Source organism: Octodon degus, unplaced genomic scaffold, assembly GCF_000260255.1.
Source record: "Octodon degus isolate 3935 unplaced genomic scaffold, OctDeg1.0 scaffold00141, whole genome shotgun sequence".
NCBI classification, from domain to species: Eukaryota; Metazoa; Chordata; class Mammalia; order Rodentia; family Octodontidae; genus Octodon; species Octodon degus.
The window spans coordinates 5,728,233-5,745,101 of NW_004524717.1; the positions used below are offsets into that span (position 1 = coordinate 5,728,233).

General features: G+C 36.9%; 1 protein-coding gene across 4 annotated transcripts in view; it reads right to left on the minus strand.

Annotated features, from left to right (window-relative positions):
- Epc1 (enhancer of polycomb homolog 1) overlaps positions 1-16,869 on the minus strand; it is a 100,905-nt gene that overhangs the window by 28,620 nt on the left and 55,416 nt on the right. For 3 of the 4 annotated variants that reach the window (XM_004641761.2, XM_004641762.1, XM_023701816.1), the window contains exon 2: positions 4,022-4,181. In XM_004641761.2, coding sequence (XP_004641818.1) covers positions 4,022-4,181 — 160 coding nt within the window. Of the gene's footprint in view, positions 1-4,021; positions 4,182-9,957; positions 10,059-16,869 lie in introns of those variants that run through there. The other variant, XM_023701818.1, reaches the window with a different exon arrangement.

The following is a 16,869-nucleotide window of genomic DNA, read 5'->3' on the forward strand; positions in this document are numbered from 1 at the left end:
GAATCTAAAAATGCTAGAGAAATTCAAATAATTCCTCAAATTATGGATTTAATGGTTTTAAAACTATCTCAAAATATCTGCTAATTTGTTTCATTTATATTAAGTTGGTTTTGTTTTTCATGGTACCGGGGATTGAACTTAGGACCCTGTGCTTGTCAGGCAAGCACTCGTTCTTCTGAACTATCTCCCCGGCCCTATATTAAGTTTATCATAGTTTACTGAAAATAAAATTTGTATTTTTTTGGTAAGAATCTTCTTGGTTTTATGTCTTGTACTGAGCAATTATTTTGAAGATAATGATATAGACTACTAACTATTGTTATTCTCATTTGGTTATAAAGATCTATTTTTTCATAAAATAAAAAGAACTCCAAATGTTTCTTAGACTAAATACACACACACACACACACACACACACACACCCCTCTATGTCCTCTAAACTCAAAGAGTAAAACAAACAATACATTAGAAATTAGGGAAAAAATATGCCTGATTATTTTACTAAGACTACGATAAACTAACTGCAAATGCTGGAGAAAATATGAAAAAATTGAATTACACGACCCACTTAATGACAAATTGTGCAGCAGTTACTGTCCAAAGTATAAATGGATGACTCAGCAACTCGTAAGTACTGACGCCAGAGAAATGAAAGCATATATTCACACAACTTATATAGAAATCTTTCTAATGTTTCTATTTCTAATAGTTTAAAAACAGAAGCTACTCAAATGTCATCCAAAATCTGTGGCATGTACACATCCTAATATACTACCTGACAGCAAAAAGGAATACATTATTGATATATGTAGTAAGGAGGAACCTCAAGGACATTAAGTTGAAAGAAAAGTCAATCTCAAAAGTGGTAATATACTACATGATACCATTCATGTAACATCTGTAAACCAATAAAATTATACAGTCTGGTATTTGCAAGTCACTGAGCGATGGGGAGAGGGGATGGATATAGCTATAAAGCAGTAAGAACAGAGAATCTTCCAGTGATGGTACAGTCAAGTATCTTCATTATAGTTTTTCTATCCGTATGAAAAACTTGTAAAGAAATGCCAAGTGCACAAATATTTCTACAACTACTGCAATCAAAAAACTCCGGATTGTAGCCCACGTCAGTTTTTTGTTTTTGAATTTATAGTTCTGTGTGAGGTCAGTGAAAGAGATTGGAATAAATGTAAAGTACAATACTTTTGCAACCTCCTATGAATCTATACCACAAACTTAAGTGCACTGTCTTTACTAATAATCCAAAATGTATACATCTTTCTAAAGATGTCTCAAATCTGCAGTCACTAATATTCTTTTCCTCCCAAATAAACTACAATTCTGTGGCCACTTTATTACTATGATTACGACATCTTTTTCAGTATACTACCTTTTGACTTTCTGGACATCTAACTCACTAGAGATAGTAGTAAAATGTGTACTGTGGTAAGCCACATCTAAATGAAATGCAAGTTTTTTCTGACAATAATGATAATGTAAACTGATTAATGTACTTTTTCCTACTCCATCTTGCTTTAAACTAAAAAACATGTATTTGTAAGACAATATAGCTGGTCAGGATACAAAAAAATCAACACACAAAAATCAACTGTGTTCCTATACACTAATAATGAACCCATGAAAGGAAAAGCCAAGAAACCAATTCCATTCAGTTAACTCAAGAAAAAAAAATTAAACACCTAGAAATCAACCAAGAAAAACACCACTATAATGAAAATCATAGAATTCTTAAGAAAAAAATTAAAGCAGGTATTAGAAAATCAAGAGACATCACTTGTTCTTGGATCAGCAGAAATGTTGTTAAAATGGGCATTTTTTACCCACATGATCTATGTGATACCACTCCTATTGAAATACCAACAACATTCTTTGCTGAGCTAGAAAAAAGTATGAAAACAGACCCAATCTACCCAAAACACAAAACTGGATACATCCCAATACAGGATTTCAAGTTATAGTATAAAGCTGTGGTAACAAAAACAAGACGGTATTGGTCCAAATACAAACATGTAGACCAACGCATCAGAATGAAGGACAAAGAACTGGGTGTAATGGCACACACCTATAATCCCAGATCTTGGGAAGCTGAGACAGGAGGACTGCTGTGACTTCAAGGCCAGCTGGGACTATAAACTGAGTTCAAGGTAAGTCTGAACTACACAGCAAAGACAAAGAGACAGATCCCCATCCCTTACACTGTACTAAAACCAAATTAAAATGGATCAAAGACTTGGATTAAATTAAAAAAAAGGAAACCTTGAAGCTGTTAGAAGATAACATAAGGAAAAGACCTGAAGTCATAAGCACAGGAAATAATATTAAATAAACATATAGAATTATATCATATTTAAAAGCTTATGTACAACAATAGAAACAAAAAAATGAAAAAGACCTACAGTATGGGCAAAATTTTTTATTACCTACTTTTTGGACAGAGGACTAATATCTAGAAAACACAAAAACCTTAAAAACCCAAAATAAAAATTCCTGACCCTCAACAATCAAATGACCCAATTAAAAACTGGACAGATAACTGGTAGGTTTTCTCAAAAAAGCTAAAACAAAAAAATTTCATTTTACCAATCTGCACCTTTTCTAGATATATTCCCCTTCTACACCTTTTCTAGATACATTCCTGGAAAAAAAGACATCATGATACGGTGATAAATGCATACATATGTTTATAGCAGAATTCACAATAGCTAAGTTCTGGAAAAATCCCCTCAAAAGATAAATTGATAAAATGTGGTATATGTACACAAAGCAGTATTACGCAATCATAATGAATGAAAATATGTCATTTATAGGAAAATGGATGGAACATGAGGCCATCATACTAAGTGAAATAAACACAGAAAGTTAAATATCACATGGTGGGCCGGCCAGATAGCTCAGTGGATTACAGGTCATGGTGGCATGTGCCTGTAATCCCAGTACCTGGAAGGCTTAGAACAGGAGGATCACTATGAGTACGATCTGTGTAGTGAGACCCTGTAGTAAACACATTAAAAGTAAAAATAAATATCACATAGTTTCTCTTATATGAGAAATGTAGACTATAAATAAGGTGGCTATGACAGGAAACTAGAAAATAGTCTTGGAGATGAGGGAGAGGGAGGTAATAGGATAGGAAATTACCAAAACTTGTTATATACATGAACCAATTCCTCAAGAGTAAACACTATTGTGTATTGCAAGCGTACACTAATATTGAAAAAAAAAAAAAAAAAAAAAGGTAACTGTGTGTGGCAGTGGAGTAGAATGTGATGCTAACAAATACAAAGAGGACTAGATCTGTAACTTTTAGATCCATAGTGACATGGTTTTCCAAAGAATAATCTTTCAGGTCCTAACATAAAATCTGTTTAAAGAGTCTCCCTTTCCCTTCGCCCTACTCCACTTCCCTTTTGCCCTCTCCCTCCGTTGTGTGTGTGTGTGTGTGTGTGTGTGTGTGTGTACGTGTATCCGTGTGCACACACACATGCAGCTGGAAACCCAGGGACTTGGGCATGCAAAGCACAGGCTCTATCACTGAGCTGTACAGCATTTCTTTTTCTTTAAAATTTATTTATTTGATATAGGGTCTTGCTACACAGTTCAGAGTTGTAGTGATCCTCTTGTCTCAGCCTCCCTAACCCTGGGATTATAGGCATGCATCAAAATGCCTGGTTTTGGTGGCCAGCACATCACACCTGGGGTTCTGGGGCTGGCGTGGCATGCGGTACCAGGGATCAAACTTGAGTCCTTGGCTTTGCCAGGCAAGTGCTTAGACCACTGAGTTATCTCCACAGCCTAAACAATTTTTAAAAAGCAGAAATTGGGGCTGGGGAGATAGCTCAGCACAAGTGCAAGGGCCTGAGTTCAACCCCTGGTTCCACAACAAAACAACAGAAATTGGGCTCTAATAACTTGTATGCTGATGTTCACTAATAAAACAGGTATCAGTTCACATGAAAAGACAAATATAGAAAATACAATCATTGAAAGAACAATTACTTACGCTGTATGTGAATGAGCTGCTTTGGCATCTTAAATTCCCCAGGATATATAGATTCATAGTAAGCAATGTTACTTTCTGCCTCTGGGACTGGTATAACCATATTATCCCTCTTCTCTCCATATACCTGCTGTGCTGAAATAGCCCGCTGAAGATGATGTTCCTATAGAGAGGGAAAATATAAAAGTTTATTTTAAAATTAGTTTACAGAATGCACATCCTCACAAATAGGAATTTGCTCATTTGTATTTTAATAGCAAATCTTGAAAGGATGCTGTTAACAATATAATTAGTAAAAAAAAAAAAAAATATTTTGAGTAAGCTGGGTGTGGTGGCACAAACCTGCAATCCCAGCACTCAAGAAGCTCAGGCAAGAAGCTCAGTTTGCAACCAGCCAGGGTTACACAGTGAAAACAAGGCCAATGTGGACTACATAGCCAGACCCTAACTCAAAATCAAATATATGTATGTAACTTGAAGTTAAAGTAAGACTTTCTTAGAAACAAGATTCTCCTAAAATTATATCTTTCTTTACAAGGTACTACACCAAATGAGTTACACAAATATATTCAAAACTGTTACTGTTAAAACTTGCATTTTATAGATGTTACTTCAAGAAAAATTTCAAACATCTGAATATAAGAAAAAAGGCTATGAGTAAAGTAACATGTTTTATTGATCAAATCTCCTACTCATATAGTGCTTTGTAAATTTAGAAAGGATTTTTCTAAACAAAGAGATTATTATCATCTAAATTTTTATTTTATGAAACTGACACAGGCTCAAATCTGGATTGCCCAACCCCCACCCCAGTGCAAGGGATCAAATCTAGAGCTACATCCCTAACTCATTTTATTTTTGAGACAGGGCCTAGTTAAAATTGACCAGGTGGGCCTCAAACTTGCAATCCTGCCTCAGACTCCTACCATGCTGGGATTACATGAGTTGCTTCCACACCCAGATAGTACTAATCTTTCTCAGGTATTTTCAGAGTCCTTTCTAGACAGCAGTGAGTACAGGACTGAACACATTCTCTAGACTCAGACTGGATGAGAACCCAATTGAGGGCTCAATTTGTGACTTCACACAAGAAATTTTAAAATCTTCTAAATTGGTTTCTGCCCAATAAGAACAAATATGCACTCTACAGAGTTGGTTGGAAATTAAGACAGATGTGAGTAAAATGTCTGGTAAAACAGGTACTCAAACTTTGGTTTATTTACAAACCAGACAACTAGAAAGGTATGTGATACTGTAAAAAGTATTATTCTCACTCAGGTAAATTATTAAATTTTGGGATATGCTTTATGAAACTTAGATCATACAAATGATATATACACACATAAGTAATGACTACACATACACACATACACCAGATTGAACACTAAAACAGTGTGAAAAGTCGTAGTCCTCATAGGTAGCTCCTGTAAAAAAAAACATTTTTCCAAATATCTTAATCAATCTATCTCAATGTATATACATACATGATCCATCGCTACACAGTGCAGCAGGGGATACACACACACACATGCACAAATATGCAGCATACAGAATTTTAAACCTAACTTTAGTTCACTTGATAGCTGTATAGAGCTTTCCATACTGATACTTCTATATTATTCATAGTAACTGTAGTGCATCCCACTGAATAGCAAGATTATAACTTGTAATTGTATAGACACAGATTTACATGAAGAAAACCCCTGGAAACAGTCTAACGCATAGCCTCCTCTCCAAATGCCACCAAAAATTCAAAAACTTTTACCATTTCAGTGCATAGGTGACTGCGAAAAATATGGTTTATCTTTTGGATCCTCTTGCAAATCAGTCCTTCTACTGTTGGTAATGATACCTCTGAACAGAACAAATTTTGTTTATAGTCTTAGGTTTGCCATTTGGTGCAAGTGAGAGGTGACTGTAGGTGAGTACTAAAGCTGGTTGGACAAGAAAAAAGTACTTCATATATAGCCCACCTAAACATCAAAATGAAATATTTCACCCACATCAGATTTCTCTTGTAAGTTATTTTTACATCCATATTTCATGCTTTGTATATAAAGGCATTTATCATTTTTTTTTTTTGGTCCTAGTGAACAACCCACTAAATCAATTTCTACCTTATTAAAATTATGTTTTTAGTATATAATAAATCCCCTCTGTAACAGAATTTTTTTGAGGGGGCAGGGTCTCACTATGTAGTGCAGGATGGCCTTGAATTCACTTATGTAGCCCAGGCTGGTCTCAAACTCACAGCAATCCTCCTGCCTCAGGCTCCTGAGTACAGGGGTGCACGACCAGGCCTGGCTATGACTACCTCTAAGCACAGCCCCCACCCCCAGCAAATACTTAAGTTTTAAACAAGGTAGCCTTCATATTACCTCATCAGAATTCTCCTGGACTTGTTACTTTTGCAGATGAACCATAGTAATTTAAAGGAACCTTAAGGTACACTGATTTTTTACAGGCAATAGAGTATAGTGGTGGTGAAGAACATAAGATTTTGTAAATGGCAATCTCTGGGTTTGAATGATAGTTCCAGAGACTACTAGGTTTTTGGGACAAGAGATAAATTATGTATACTATCCCAGCAACAGTTTATTGTGTGTATATGTGTGTTATGTGTCCACTATATGGGTCTGCGAAGATAAAATGCCTAAAACATAGTAAATATCCAAATGCATGTGTTATGGTTTGTGTCCAGTTGTTCCCTCAAAGCCTCATACATTCATGGGGCAGACTTTTAGACTTTGTGATTAATTCATGATCCACTGGGATTATAGGTGTAAGTGCTGCTGGGATTATGTGTAAGTGCTACACATAGCCTGGGGCAGATAGCATGAATGCAACATAAGGGAGACAGACTTGCTCTCTCTTGCCATTGTTGCTATTACTCCTCCCTTTTGCTCTTGCTGTTTTGCTGCCTTCTGCTTGCCATGGACTGCTGCCCTCTGCCATGTACCAGTCTGCTTTGGACCAAGCTGAATATGGACTGAAACCTCCAGTGAACTATGAGCTTATTTCCTTCCTTCATCTTGGGTGTCAGGTATGTGTCCCAGCAATAAGAGAAGAGTAACTGAGACAAAACTGCAGCCAATGGTTACTTTTCCTTATTAGAAAAGCTGAAGAATTTTTATATGCGCAGTGATCATTTATAGTCTCTTGTATAAACAGTGGTCTGTAGAAAGAATTTTCAATTATGTTAATATGCATTTTCATAACTATGTAATAAAATTTTATTACAGTAACTATAATGCTTTTAAAATCTTTTTTTGTCATTGTTGTGAAAACATTTTACACAAGGTTGTAGTAGTGGAGAAAATGACCCCCCTCATACCTGGTATTTAGCAGTGAAGCATCAAAATACATGTAACAAACCTAATAATTCAATCATAAAAGCAGATTCAGTTGGGTGCAGATTCAGTTGGCTTCTATAATCCCATTAAGGAGGCTCAGAGAGGAGGGCCGCAAGTTTAAGGCCAGCTTGGGGAACTTAGCAAGACACTGCTTTAAAATTAAAGAAGGGCTAGGATGTAGCTCAGTGCTAGAGTATTGTGCTTGCCTGGCATGTATGAGGCCTTCGGGTTCAATCCTCAGTACATCAAACAGAAACAACCAAAAAACAGGGTTCAAAAAATAAGAAAAAAACCCAAACACATTAACAATTGTAGAATGGGGGTTGAAGGTGTACAGTTGCTCATTGTACTCTTTCAAATTTACAAATTAGAAATATTGCATGATAAAAGGACAAATGGTACAAGGGTACAAAATTATGGATTATACAGCAAATACATTCTGATATACACTGGTTAAATTTTTTTTTCTTAAAAAAGAACTCATTATTCCTCAACAACAAGGATAATGACAACCTTAAACCATTGCCATTTACTCATTCCCCAAGTACAAAAAAGAAGTGAGAAAGGGAAGAGACCAACCAGCAGGACAGAGTGGCTGGAGGCTGGGGTGCAGGGGCAAGTGCACTCGTGCTGCAGTGAAGCACCAGACAAGCAGGCTTAGGGGTTGTGTCCAGGGGCTCTCTTTTTCAAAGCACATAAGGAGTTGAAAGGTTCTAAAAGAGCACCCTGATTGCAGTATGACCATATTACAAAAATGGGATATATGAGGCTTTATAGAGTTAAGAATAATAATTGCATGAAAATGTATTAAGTGAATAAATAAGAAAGACAACTGAAATCTTATGTTTGGGATGTAATAATAATAATAATAATAAATAATTTATTTTGGTACTTAGGATTGAACCAGGGACCTTCACACTGAGCTACATCCCCAATACTTTTTCTCATGTTTTATTCTGAGACAGAGACTTGCTAAGGTTGCCCTTCCAGAATTTTAGGATTACTGTTATGTACCATCGTAACTGGCAATTTAAAAAAAGACAACTGAACATATCCATATGTAGAAAAGTCTAAAAGTAAAAACGTATCAATCTTTCCTATATTTCATCACCCTTCCCTGCTCCATTTTTTCACTGCACATACCTGATATGCCATACAGTTTATTGTTGTCATCTGGTCCTCTCACCACCAACTGAAGGATCATTAAAAGTTTTATCTATTTTCTTGACTACTGTATCACTACCCTGAAAAAGTACTGGGAACAAATCATATTGCCTGAATGTGTGTGTACGTATGTGTACACATACACACATATGTATACTATAGACACAAAGTATACACACCCAAAGATTTACAGTGTACCTCAGGGTGGCACAAATTTGAAACTCTAATAATTTTTCATATTTTCTAGGATATATCTGTAGTATCTTTACTCAAAAAAACTGGAGTATATTTCAGTAAATGATTTTATAAAACTGATTTCTACAAGACACGATTTGATCCAGTATAACTTTTATAATTGTAGATGTTTCAAGAAAATACTATTAAACCCCAAAGCTATATACATTTACTGTATTTCCATGAAGTAATATTGAACTGTAAGTAAATGTGGGATTACTTTACTCTTGAGCAAGAAGATGTAGAATGGTAAGGCCAAGTAACAAATCTTTACTCATTATTTACTGCATGCCTTGACAAGACACCTAAAATAATGTAACTGTAAATTATGTGGGGTACAAAGAGCAAGAGAAAATAAAAAGAATTAAGATGTGTTATATGTTTACCAACTCCCCATGGCAAATGTAATTACTATGCAATGCAAATGTATTAAAAAATTAAAATCTTTTGTATTAGGAATTGAACTCAGGACCTCGCACTTGCTAGGTGGGCACTGTGTTGCTGAGCTAAATTCCCAGCCCCCAAAATTAAAATGATAAAAACAAATTATAATCTAAACAGTTCAGATGTTGCCTGAAAACACCCACGGATGAAATTCTTCAATAAATCTACTTGTTGCACTGTACAGTTGAACTGTATTCTTTGGAACGCTATTTGCAAATTGTTAATGGCTAATCTAATAAAGATTTCAGCTGGGCGTGGTGGTACATGCCTGTAATCCCAAAACTTGAAAGGATAAGGCAGGAGGATCAGAATTCAAGACCAGCCAGAGCTACAAAGAGAGTGCAATTTCAGTCCAAATTGCATAGCGGAACCCTGTTTCAAAAAAAAAAAAAAAAAAAAGGCTATACAGAGCAAAACATTTGAGTATGTTCATTAATTAACTTCATCTATATTTACTGTGTGTGCCAACTCTGCCTGGCCCTGGGGACACTCTATTAACAGGGAGAACAGAGAGTAGAAAAAAACAAAAATCAACTCTTGAAAGTAAATTGTACAGTATAAAAATTAAAGAATGATCAAAAGAAGGTACAATGCCTTAGGGGAAATAGTAACAGGAAGCAGATTTCAGGGACAACATTGGTTTCATCAGTGGATGGAACGATATGTAAGCCAGTATCTACAGGAATAAGAATTTAGTAAAAGACTGTTTCAATAAAAAGAAAAAGCTGGTTAAAGAATACTTACTAGTTTATGGAACTTTTACAATAATTAGGCTCCATTATACTTTCAGAGTTAATCATGAGCATACCAAGATCAAATCCAAATTTTCATAAAATAACAGAGGCTAACTTCGCAAACCAACCTCATCCTACAGGGAATAAAGTCAACACAATTATGTAATTCTTTAATATGCAATTTAACAAAAATGGAATCAGATGACAGTTTATGATTAGACAAATAAATTTAAAGCCTTTTGTATAGCAAATAACTGTTAATCCTGACATGTGGACTCCCTGGATTAAGAAGCACCTATCAGATTAGTAAAGCATGTCTGGGTGAGTCACAGAAGCAGGACCTGTGGGTACTTATTTATGGTCCCTCCCTATTCTTTGCTGGCTGTTTCCAGCCACTAAGTATTTTTGCCTCACCTTGCCCTTCCTCTGTGTTTCTGCCTTGAAGCCAGCTGACCATGCACAGAATATTCTTGAAACTGTGAGCCAAATTAAACCTCTCTTCCTATAAATTCCGGGTGTTGATTTCTGTGTTCCAACAATAGGAAGCTGACTAATACAGTAAAAAGTAGCTTACAGAAGACTGTAAAAGATTTTTAAGACAGGTCAGACACTTTCATGTCAACAAGGACCCTTCTACTATTGCACTACAAAAGCATTCACTTTTCTTCCTGCAGTCGCCTAAAGCAATCAGAGCAAAAGTTCAGAGACAGAGACCAACACACAGTATGTACACCTTAATTCATCATCTTAAATTCACCATCTAACCCCAGATCCTGCAAAGTCACCCTGCTATATACTTTTATTTGTATAATATATGCATTTTAAACCTGTTTTTCCTTTTCTTCCCTGTCAGAAATCTTTGTTATTCCTCACTTACTTATTTTTGTTTATCCCAAGAACATTACTGGCTCAAGTGGCCTTGGGGGCAAAGGGAAGTGGTATGGGAGGCTCAACCCAGGGCCTTTGCAATGAGCTGTATCTTTGGCTTTTTTTTTTTTTTTGAGGTGGGGACTAGATCTCATTAAGCTGCTTGGGGTGGGGTAGAACTTCTGCTGATGCTTCTGCAGCACAGTGCCAGATAACTGGGCTACTCAGGCAGCTTTTTATGACCCATTTCATGCACAGGTAGTTAACTGGCTCTAAATAGGGCTTATCACTAGTAGCTGAGGAGTCACAAGGTAGAACTTACTACATAAGAGTTACATTAGCCATTTATACACAAAACCTGCAAAGGGAAGGTTTGGCCAAAGTGTCATGAACACAAAGGCACAGATCTGTGCCTTTGTGCACAGGGATGGATTTCTTCTGTTATCACCATTCTCCACATCCCATTCTATCATGCATGGGAAACTTCCACTTGTTTTCAAACTCTACATTAAAATTACCATTTCTCTACTGATTCCTTTCTTCTACCTTTTCCAAATCTTTACTGAATAGAGCAATCCTGTTTAAATACAAGTCAGGTGATGTCATTTTTCAAAATCCCCAACTATTGCCCGTCTCAAAATAAAAACCAAAGTTCTTCAAAATGCTTACTAGAACCAAAATAACTGCATTCCCTTTTCTTGTTACCTGTTTGGCTTTGTTTACTATTCTCCTCACTCATTCTGCTCCAGACATACAGTCCTTGTTGTTTGTCAAACTTACAACAAACACACAAAAGAGCTTCCTTCTCACCTTCAAATTTTTTGTTCTAAAGTTATCCTCCTACGCACATTGTTCTAAAGTTATCCTCCGGGCTGGAGAGATGGCTCAGTGGTCTAAGGCACCTACTTAGAACAAGCTCAGCAAAGCACAGGGACCACGGTTCAGTCCCCCAGCACCACATGCCAGCCAGCCCCGCCCCCTGGTGGGCTGAGCTGGCCACACACACACACCACACTCTCTCTCTCTGTCTGTCTGTCTCTCTCTCTCTCAAATAAATAAAAATAAAAATAAAAAAATAAAGTTATCCTCCTACTTAAATCATTTTTTACCATCTCTTCCAAGATACATTCTTGGAAACATGGCTAAAAATAAAAAGACTATCATCATTAAGATACTAAAGATTTGGAACAATAAGAATTTAGACAATGTCAGTGAGAAAGAGCTGTGGCAGATTTTATAAAATCAAACACATAATCCATATGGCTCAGCAATTGTACTTCTAAGTATTTACCCAAGTGAAATGAGAACACAAGCCCACAAATAAGAATGGGTACTTTTATTAATAACAGTCTCAAACTAGATGCACACAAATGTCCATTAGCAGGTTAGATGAACTGTCATACAGTCACAAAATGAAATACTGTTCAAGAAAAATGAAAAACTACATTTGTAACAACAGAAGTATATCACAAAACCATTATGGTGTAGAAAAACAGCATCACATGAGTATGTACTTGGGTCCATTTATGTGGAGTTCTAAAACAAGCAAAATTAATATATGGTGGAAAACTTCACAGTAAAACACAGTTGTGCCTGAAGAGTAGAAACAGGGATTAACTAGGAAAGAAAATGAGGAAATTTTCTGGGTAAGGGTAATGTTCTGTACCTTGATGAGAGACTAATTACACAAATATATGAATTTGTTGAAAATACACATTATTTATGAATTTCACTGCATGTCAATTTTACCTCAAAAGGAAAAAGCATTAAACTGTACTTAATGATAACAAATACTGAAATGTTTAGGGAAACATGAGTGGTGTTTATAATTCACTTTGAAAAGCTTTTAAAAATTAGATGAACTGACAGAAATAAACAGAAGGGTGATACACAAGCAAATGCAAAAAAATTTTTTTTGGTCTTTTTGAGACAGGGTCCCACTATGCAGTTCAGACTGGCCCCGAATTTGCTACAATGGCCCTGACCTTGCTACAACCCTCGTGCTCAGCTTTCTTGACAGCTGGGATTACAGGCGTGCACCACCACCACACAGCTTTGTGCACCACCACACACAGCTTTGTAACGAAGTATTAACAGCTGTATCTAGCTAGTGAAGTATTATATGTGGGTGAATAGAATGAATCTGCAGCAGACAGTTGTCTAAACTCACTGAGCAGCAGCCTGTAAATTTTCCCAGAAGAGTTTACTGAGCCCCTTTTAAGTTCTTGCAAAGTAACAGGCAGGTGTGCTCAAAACATGCTGACTCTGCTTGACTGAGAGGCCTCATTCACAGCACTGGATTCTGTCTGTAAGGTCTGCTATCACTAGGACCATGTCAGTCAACCCCATCCCCCACACCTAATATGAGGGGGGAGTCTCGCAGTTGATGGGAAGGAGTCCTAATAGCCACAGGCTCAGACCATTCCTCAAATTCTAGGGTTAATATCTCTCGCTTTGCCTGCTGGGAACTCTCCCAAGTGTACTATTCTCTCCATTAAAGAAGTCAGCCTTAAGAGTATATTTTAGGGCCAGAGTGTAGCTCAGCAGCATAGTGACTGCCTAGTAGGTGTGAGACCCTGAGTTCGATTGCTAGTACCAAAAAAAGGAAAGTATAACAATTGTCATAAAATAAAGGATATCCTGACAGCTAGTACTATCTGACCAAGGCCCACTTTATGAATCCTTTTGCACATCTTAAGATGTGCAAGACCCAAGAGCCAGGACCATAACACAACATAGACTATCAACCTACTCCAGGCTGATCTTAACACCTGGTAACAGAATCATGTCTAACACACACAAGTACGCAACTGATATTTGCTGAGTAAGTGTGTCAATGAACTCCATTAGCTACTTTAAGGTTCATAAACTATTCCAGTTTAGAAAAGACTAGGTGGCTGTGGTCGCGCATGACTGTAATCCCAGCACTCGGGGCTGAGGGAAGAGGTTCACCAGGAGCCTGGGCTACATTGTGAGTTCAAGGCCAGCCTGAACTACAAAGCAAGATCCTGTCTCAAAAATAAAACACCAGCAGAAAAATATAAAACGAAGTATAAGAAGTAAAGCCATGTTGTTATGTTGAGCTGTAGGGGACTCAGGTCAACAACTTCTGACACTGCCTATCATGTGGAAGACCCAACACTATTATAGACTACTGAACTATTTTGGACTATTATGCTGAGTTCACACACCTATATTATTTAAATGACGGAACTAAACAAAAAAAGAGGATACATATAAATGACCATTGTGTATCTGTGTACTCAAAATGGTTAGGATAGATATACAGCTACATTCTCTTAATTCAATGAATAGAGGAATTTGTTCTGTGTTTTTATTTTTATTTTTTTAATTTTATTTACTTATGGTGTGTGTGTGTGTGTGTGTGTGTGTGTGTGGCCAGCTCAGTCCACCAGGGGGCGGGCTGGCTGGCATGTGGTGCTGGGGGATTGAACCGTGGTCCCTGGGCTTTGCTAAGCTTGTTCTAAGTAGGTGCTTTAGACCACTGAGCCATCTCACCAGCCCCGAGGAATTTGTTCTAATAGTGTTTGTACATAGGATAGCATGTCTGCATCTTGTACAAAAAATAACCACTAGGAAGACAGTATGCAATGTGTTAATTATTGAAACTGTCCTACTAATTTGATTTGAAACTGTCTCACTACTATTTATTTCTCAATGAAATTAAGGAAAAAAGGTTAAAAAAATTAAAAAACAACAACAAAAACCCAGACTCTAAAGCTGAGCACAGTGATACATGCCTGTAATCCATGCTACTTGGGAGGCTTAGGTAGGAGGACCACAAGTTTTCAGTCCAGCCTAGGCAACTTATTGAGACCTTAACTCAAAATAAATTTGAAAAAGGGCTGGGACAATAGCTTAATAGTATACTGCTTGTCTACCAAGGCCCTAGGTTCAATTCCCATAACTGGAAAAAGAAAACTATATGCTCCTTACTTTACATTAACATATTCAGGGTGACTAGTTAAAGGAAAGACTATTTAGTAAGAAAAAGCAATTTGGGGCTGGAGAGATGGCTCAGTGGTCTAAAGCACCTACTTGAAACAAGCTTGGCAAAGCACAGGGACCGCGGTTCGATCCCCAGCACCACATGCCAGCCAGACGCGCCCCCTGGTGGGCTGAGCTGGCCACACACACACACAATAAATAAATGTAATAAATAAAAATAAATAAATATAAAAAAAGAAAAAGCAATTTAATATTGGTTTACACACACACACACACACACACACACACAAATACATGGAAAAAAAAAAAAAAGGAAAAGTTATCTTCCCTGCTGGAAGCATGTAAATAATAGAAGGATGCTTGTATTCATTATAAAGAACTGGACTATCAATGGGCAGCTCTGGGCAGTCCACCTCTTGCTTGTCCACTGTAAAATGAACAATGGAGCTACTGCTAATCACCTAAGCAGTCAGAATAGGATGTACATGATCCAGCCCTCCTGGGACACCAATGAGCTACCTACAGAAGCCAACCCACATCCATTTCCTGAAGAAAAATGCTTTGGACACAGATTTTCCTTTCTTTCCCTGGAATGGCTTTTCAAATAAAATCACCTTCCTCCCTCTATACCATGTCTGTTGACTTATGTGCTAGTAGTGGGGTTAATACCTAGATTCCATTCCAGCAACAGTATTTCCGTTACAGGAACAATCAAGACTTAAATTTACCATGTAGTGTATTCCAAAGACAGCCCTAGACAAAATTCATTTTGATCCTTACATTCTCACATCCCTCCCCTATTTGTAACCATAACTAAGACTTGGGTGATGTGTACATTACTTTAGTGCATAGATATTAGGCAATGTCAAGGTAAAGAGTGAAAGTTTACCACAACATAAAATGTGTTGGAAACCTCTGGGGGGGAAAAAGAGTGAAAGTTTAGTCTTTTTTTTGCTCTCAGAAAACATTACAATCTAATTGGAATGTTTCCTACCAAAAAATTTTAAAAGCTAAAATAGCTGTCATTTGTGTAAAATTCTTTTTTATTTTTTAAGACAAGGTCTCACTCTGCAGTTCAGGCTGGCCTTGAACTTGCTGTGTAACCTAAGCTGGTCTCAAACTCACAGCAATCCTCCTGCCTTAGCCTCCTGAGTACTGAGATTACAGGTGTGTGCCACCAAGCTTGGCATGTGGCTATAATCTGTAAGGTGATAATTTCTATGCCTCCTATGTAGCCCTGAGAGCTGGGCTGATTTCATTTTCATCACTGTTTGTTATCTTTTAATGCAAGCAGATATACACAAATGTTTTTTGTTCTTTGTTAAAACCTACAGTAGCAATGTGAATCTGACTAAAACCATGCTTATGTAATTATAGTATGACAAAAGCTGTACCAAGGCTTAAGTAGTACCCAACTCTTGTAGATAGTTCTGCAATTTCACCCACTACCATTTGTATGCTGGTCCTGACTATAAGTATTCATTTCTATCCGAGTTCTGCTGAACTCCAGACACGAATGTGTTACACAGATTCCAATAGGCCCTATTTGTGAATCTAAATCTATGTCTATTTGTCTTACAAATTTCATTGAACTGTTCCATTATCTTTCGAGTCACTGAAGTCAGAAGCCCTGTATTTCCCCCTAGCTGTTTCTTCTTAGTTTAAATGAGGTATCACATTCTCATTTAAGTCTAGAAATTACTCAAATATTTTTCCATCTCCTGGCCACAGTTCATCAGGGATACAGTATCACGTTATCCTCTAAATTTCTTCTATAAGCTACTACCGATCTTTCCCAAATTCTGAGCCTCAGTACTCTTACACTTAATCCATCGCTCCTACTGCATCCTTGGTGAAGTTCAAACTTCTTGGAATGGCAAACAAGGCCTTTTACCATCTACTTCTAGCTAGTTAATCCTACCCAAAATGTACTCATACTCTATAAACTTCATATTCCACCCATACTGACCATCTCATATAACTTCCTAGCCACTCTTATATGTAATACTACCTATCCTTGAATGTATTTTTAAAATAATTCCACTATGATACAGAGGAAATCTTTTTTTTTTTTATTTTATTATAT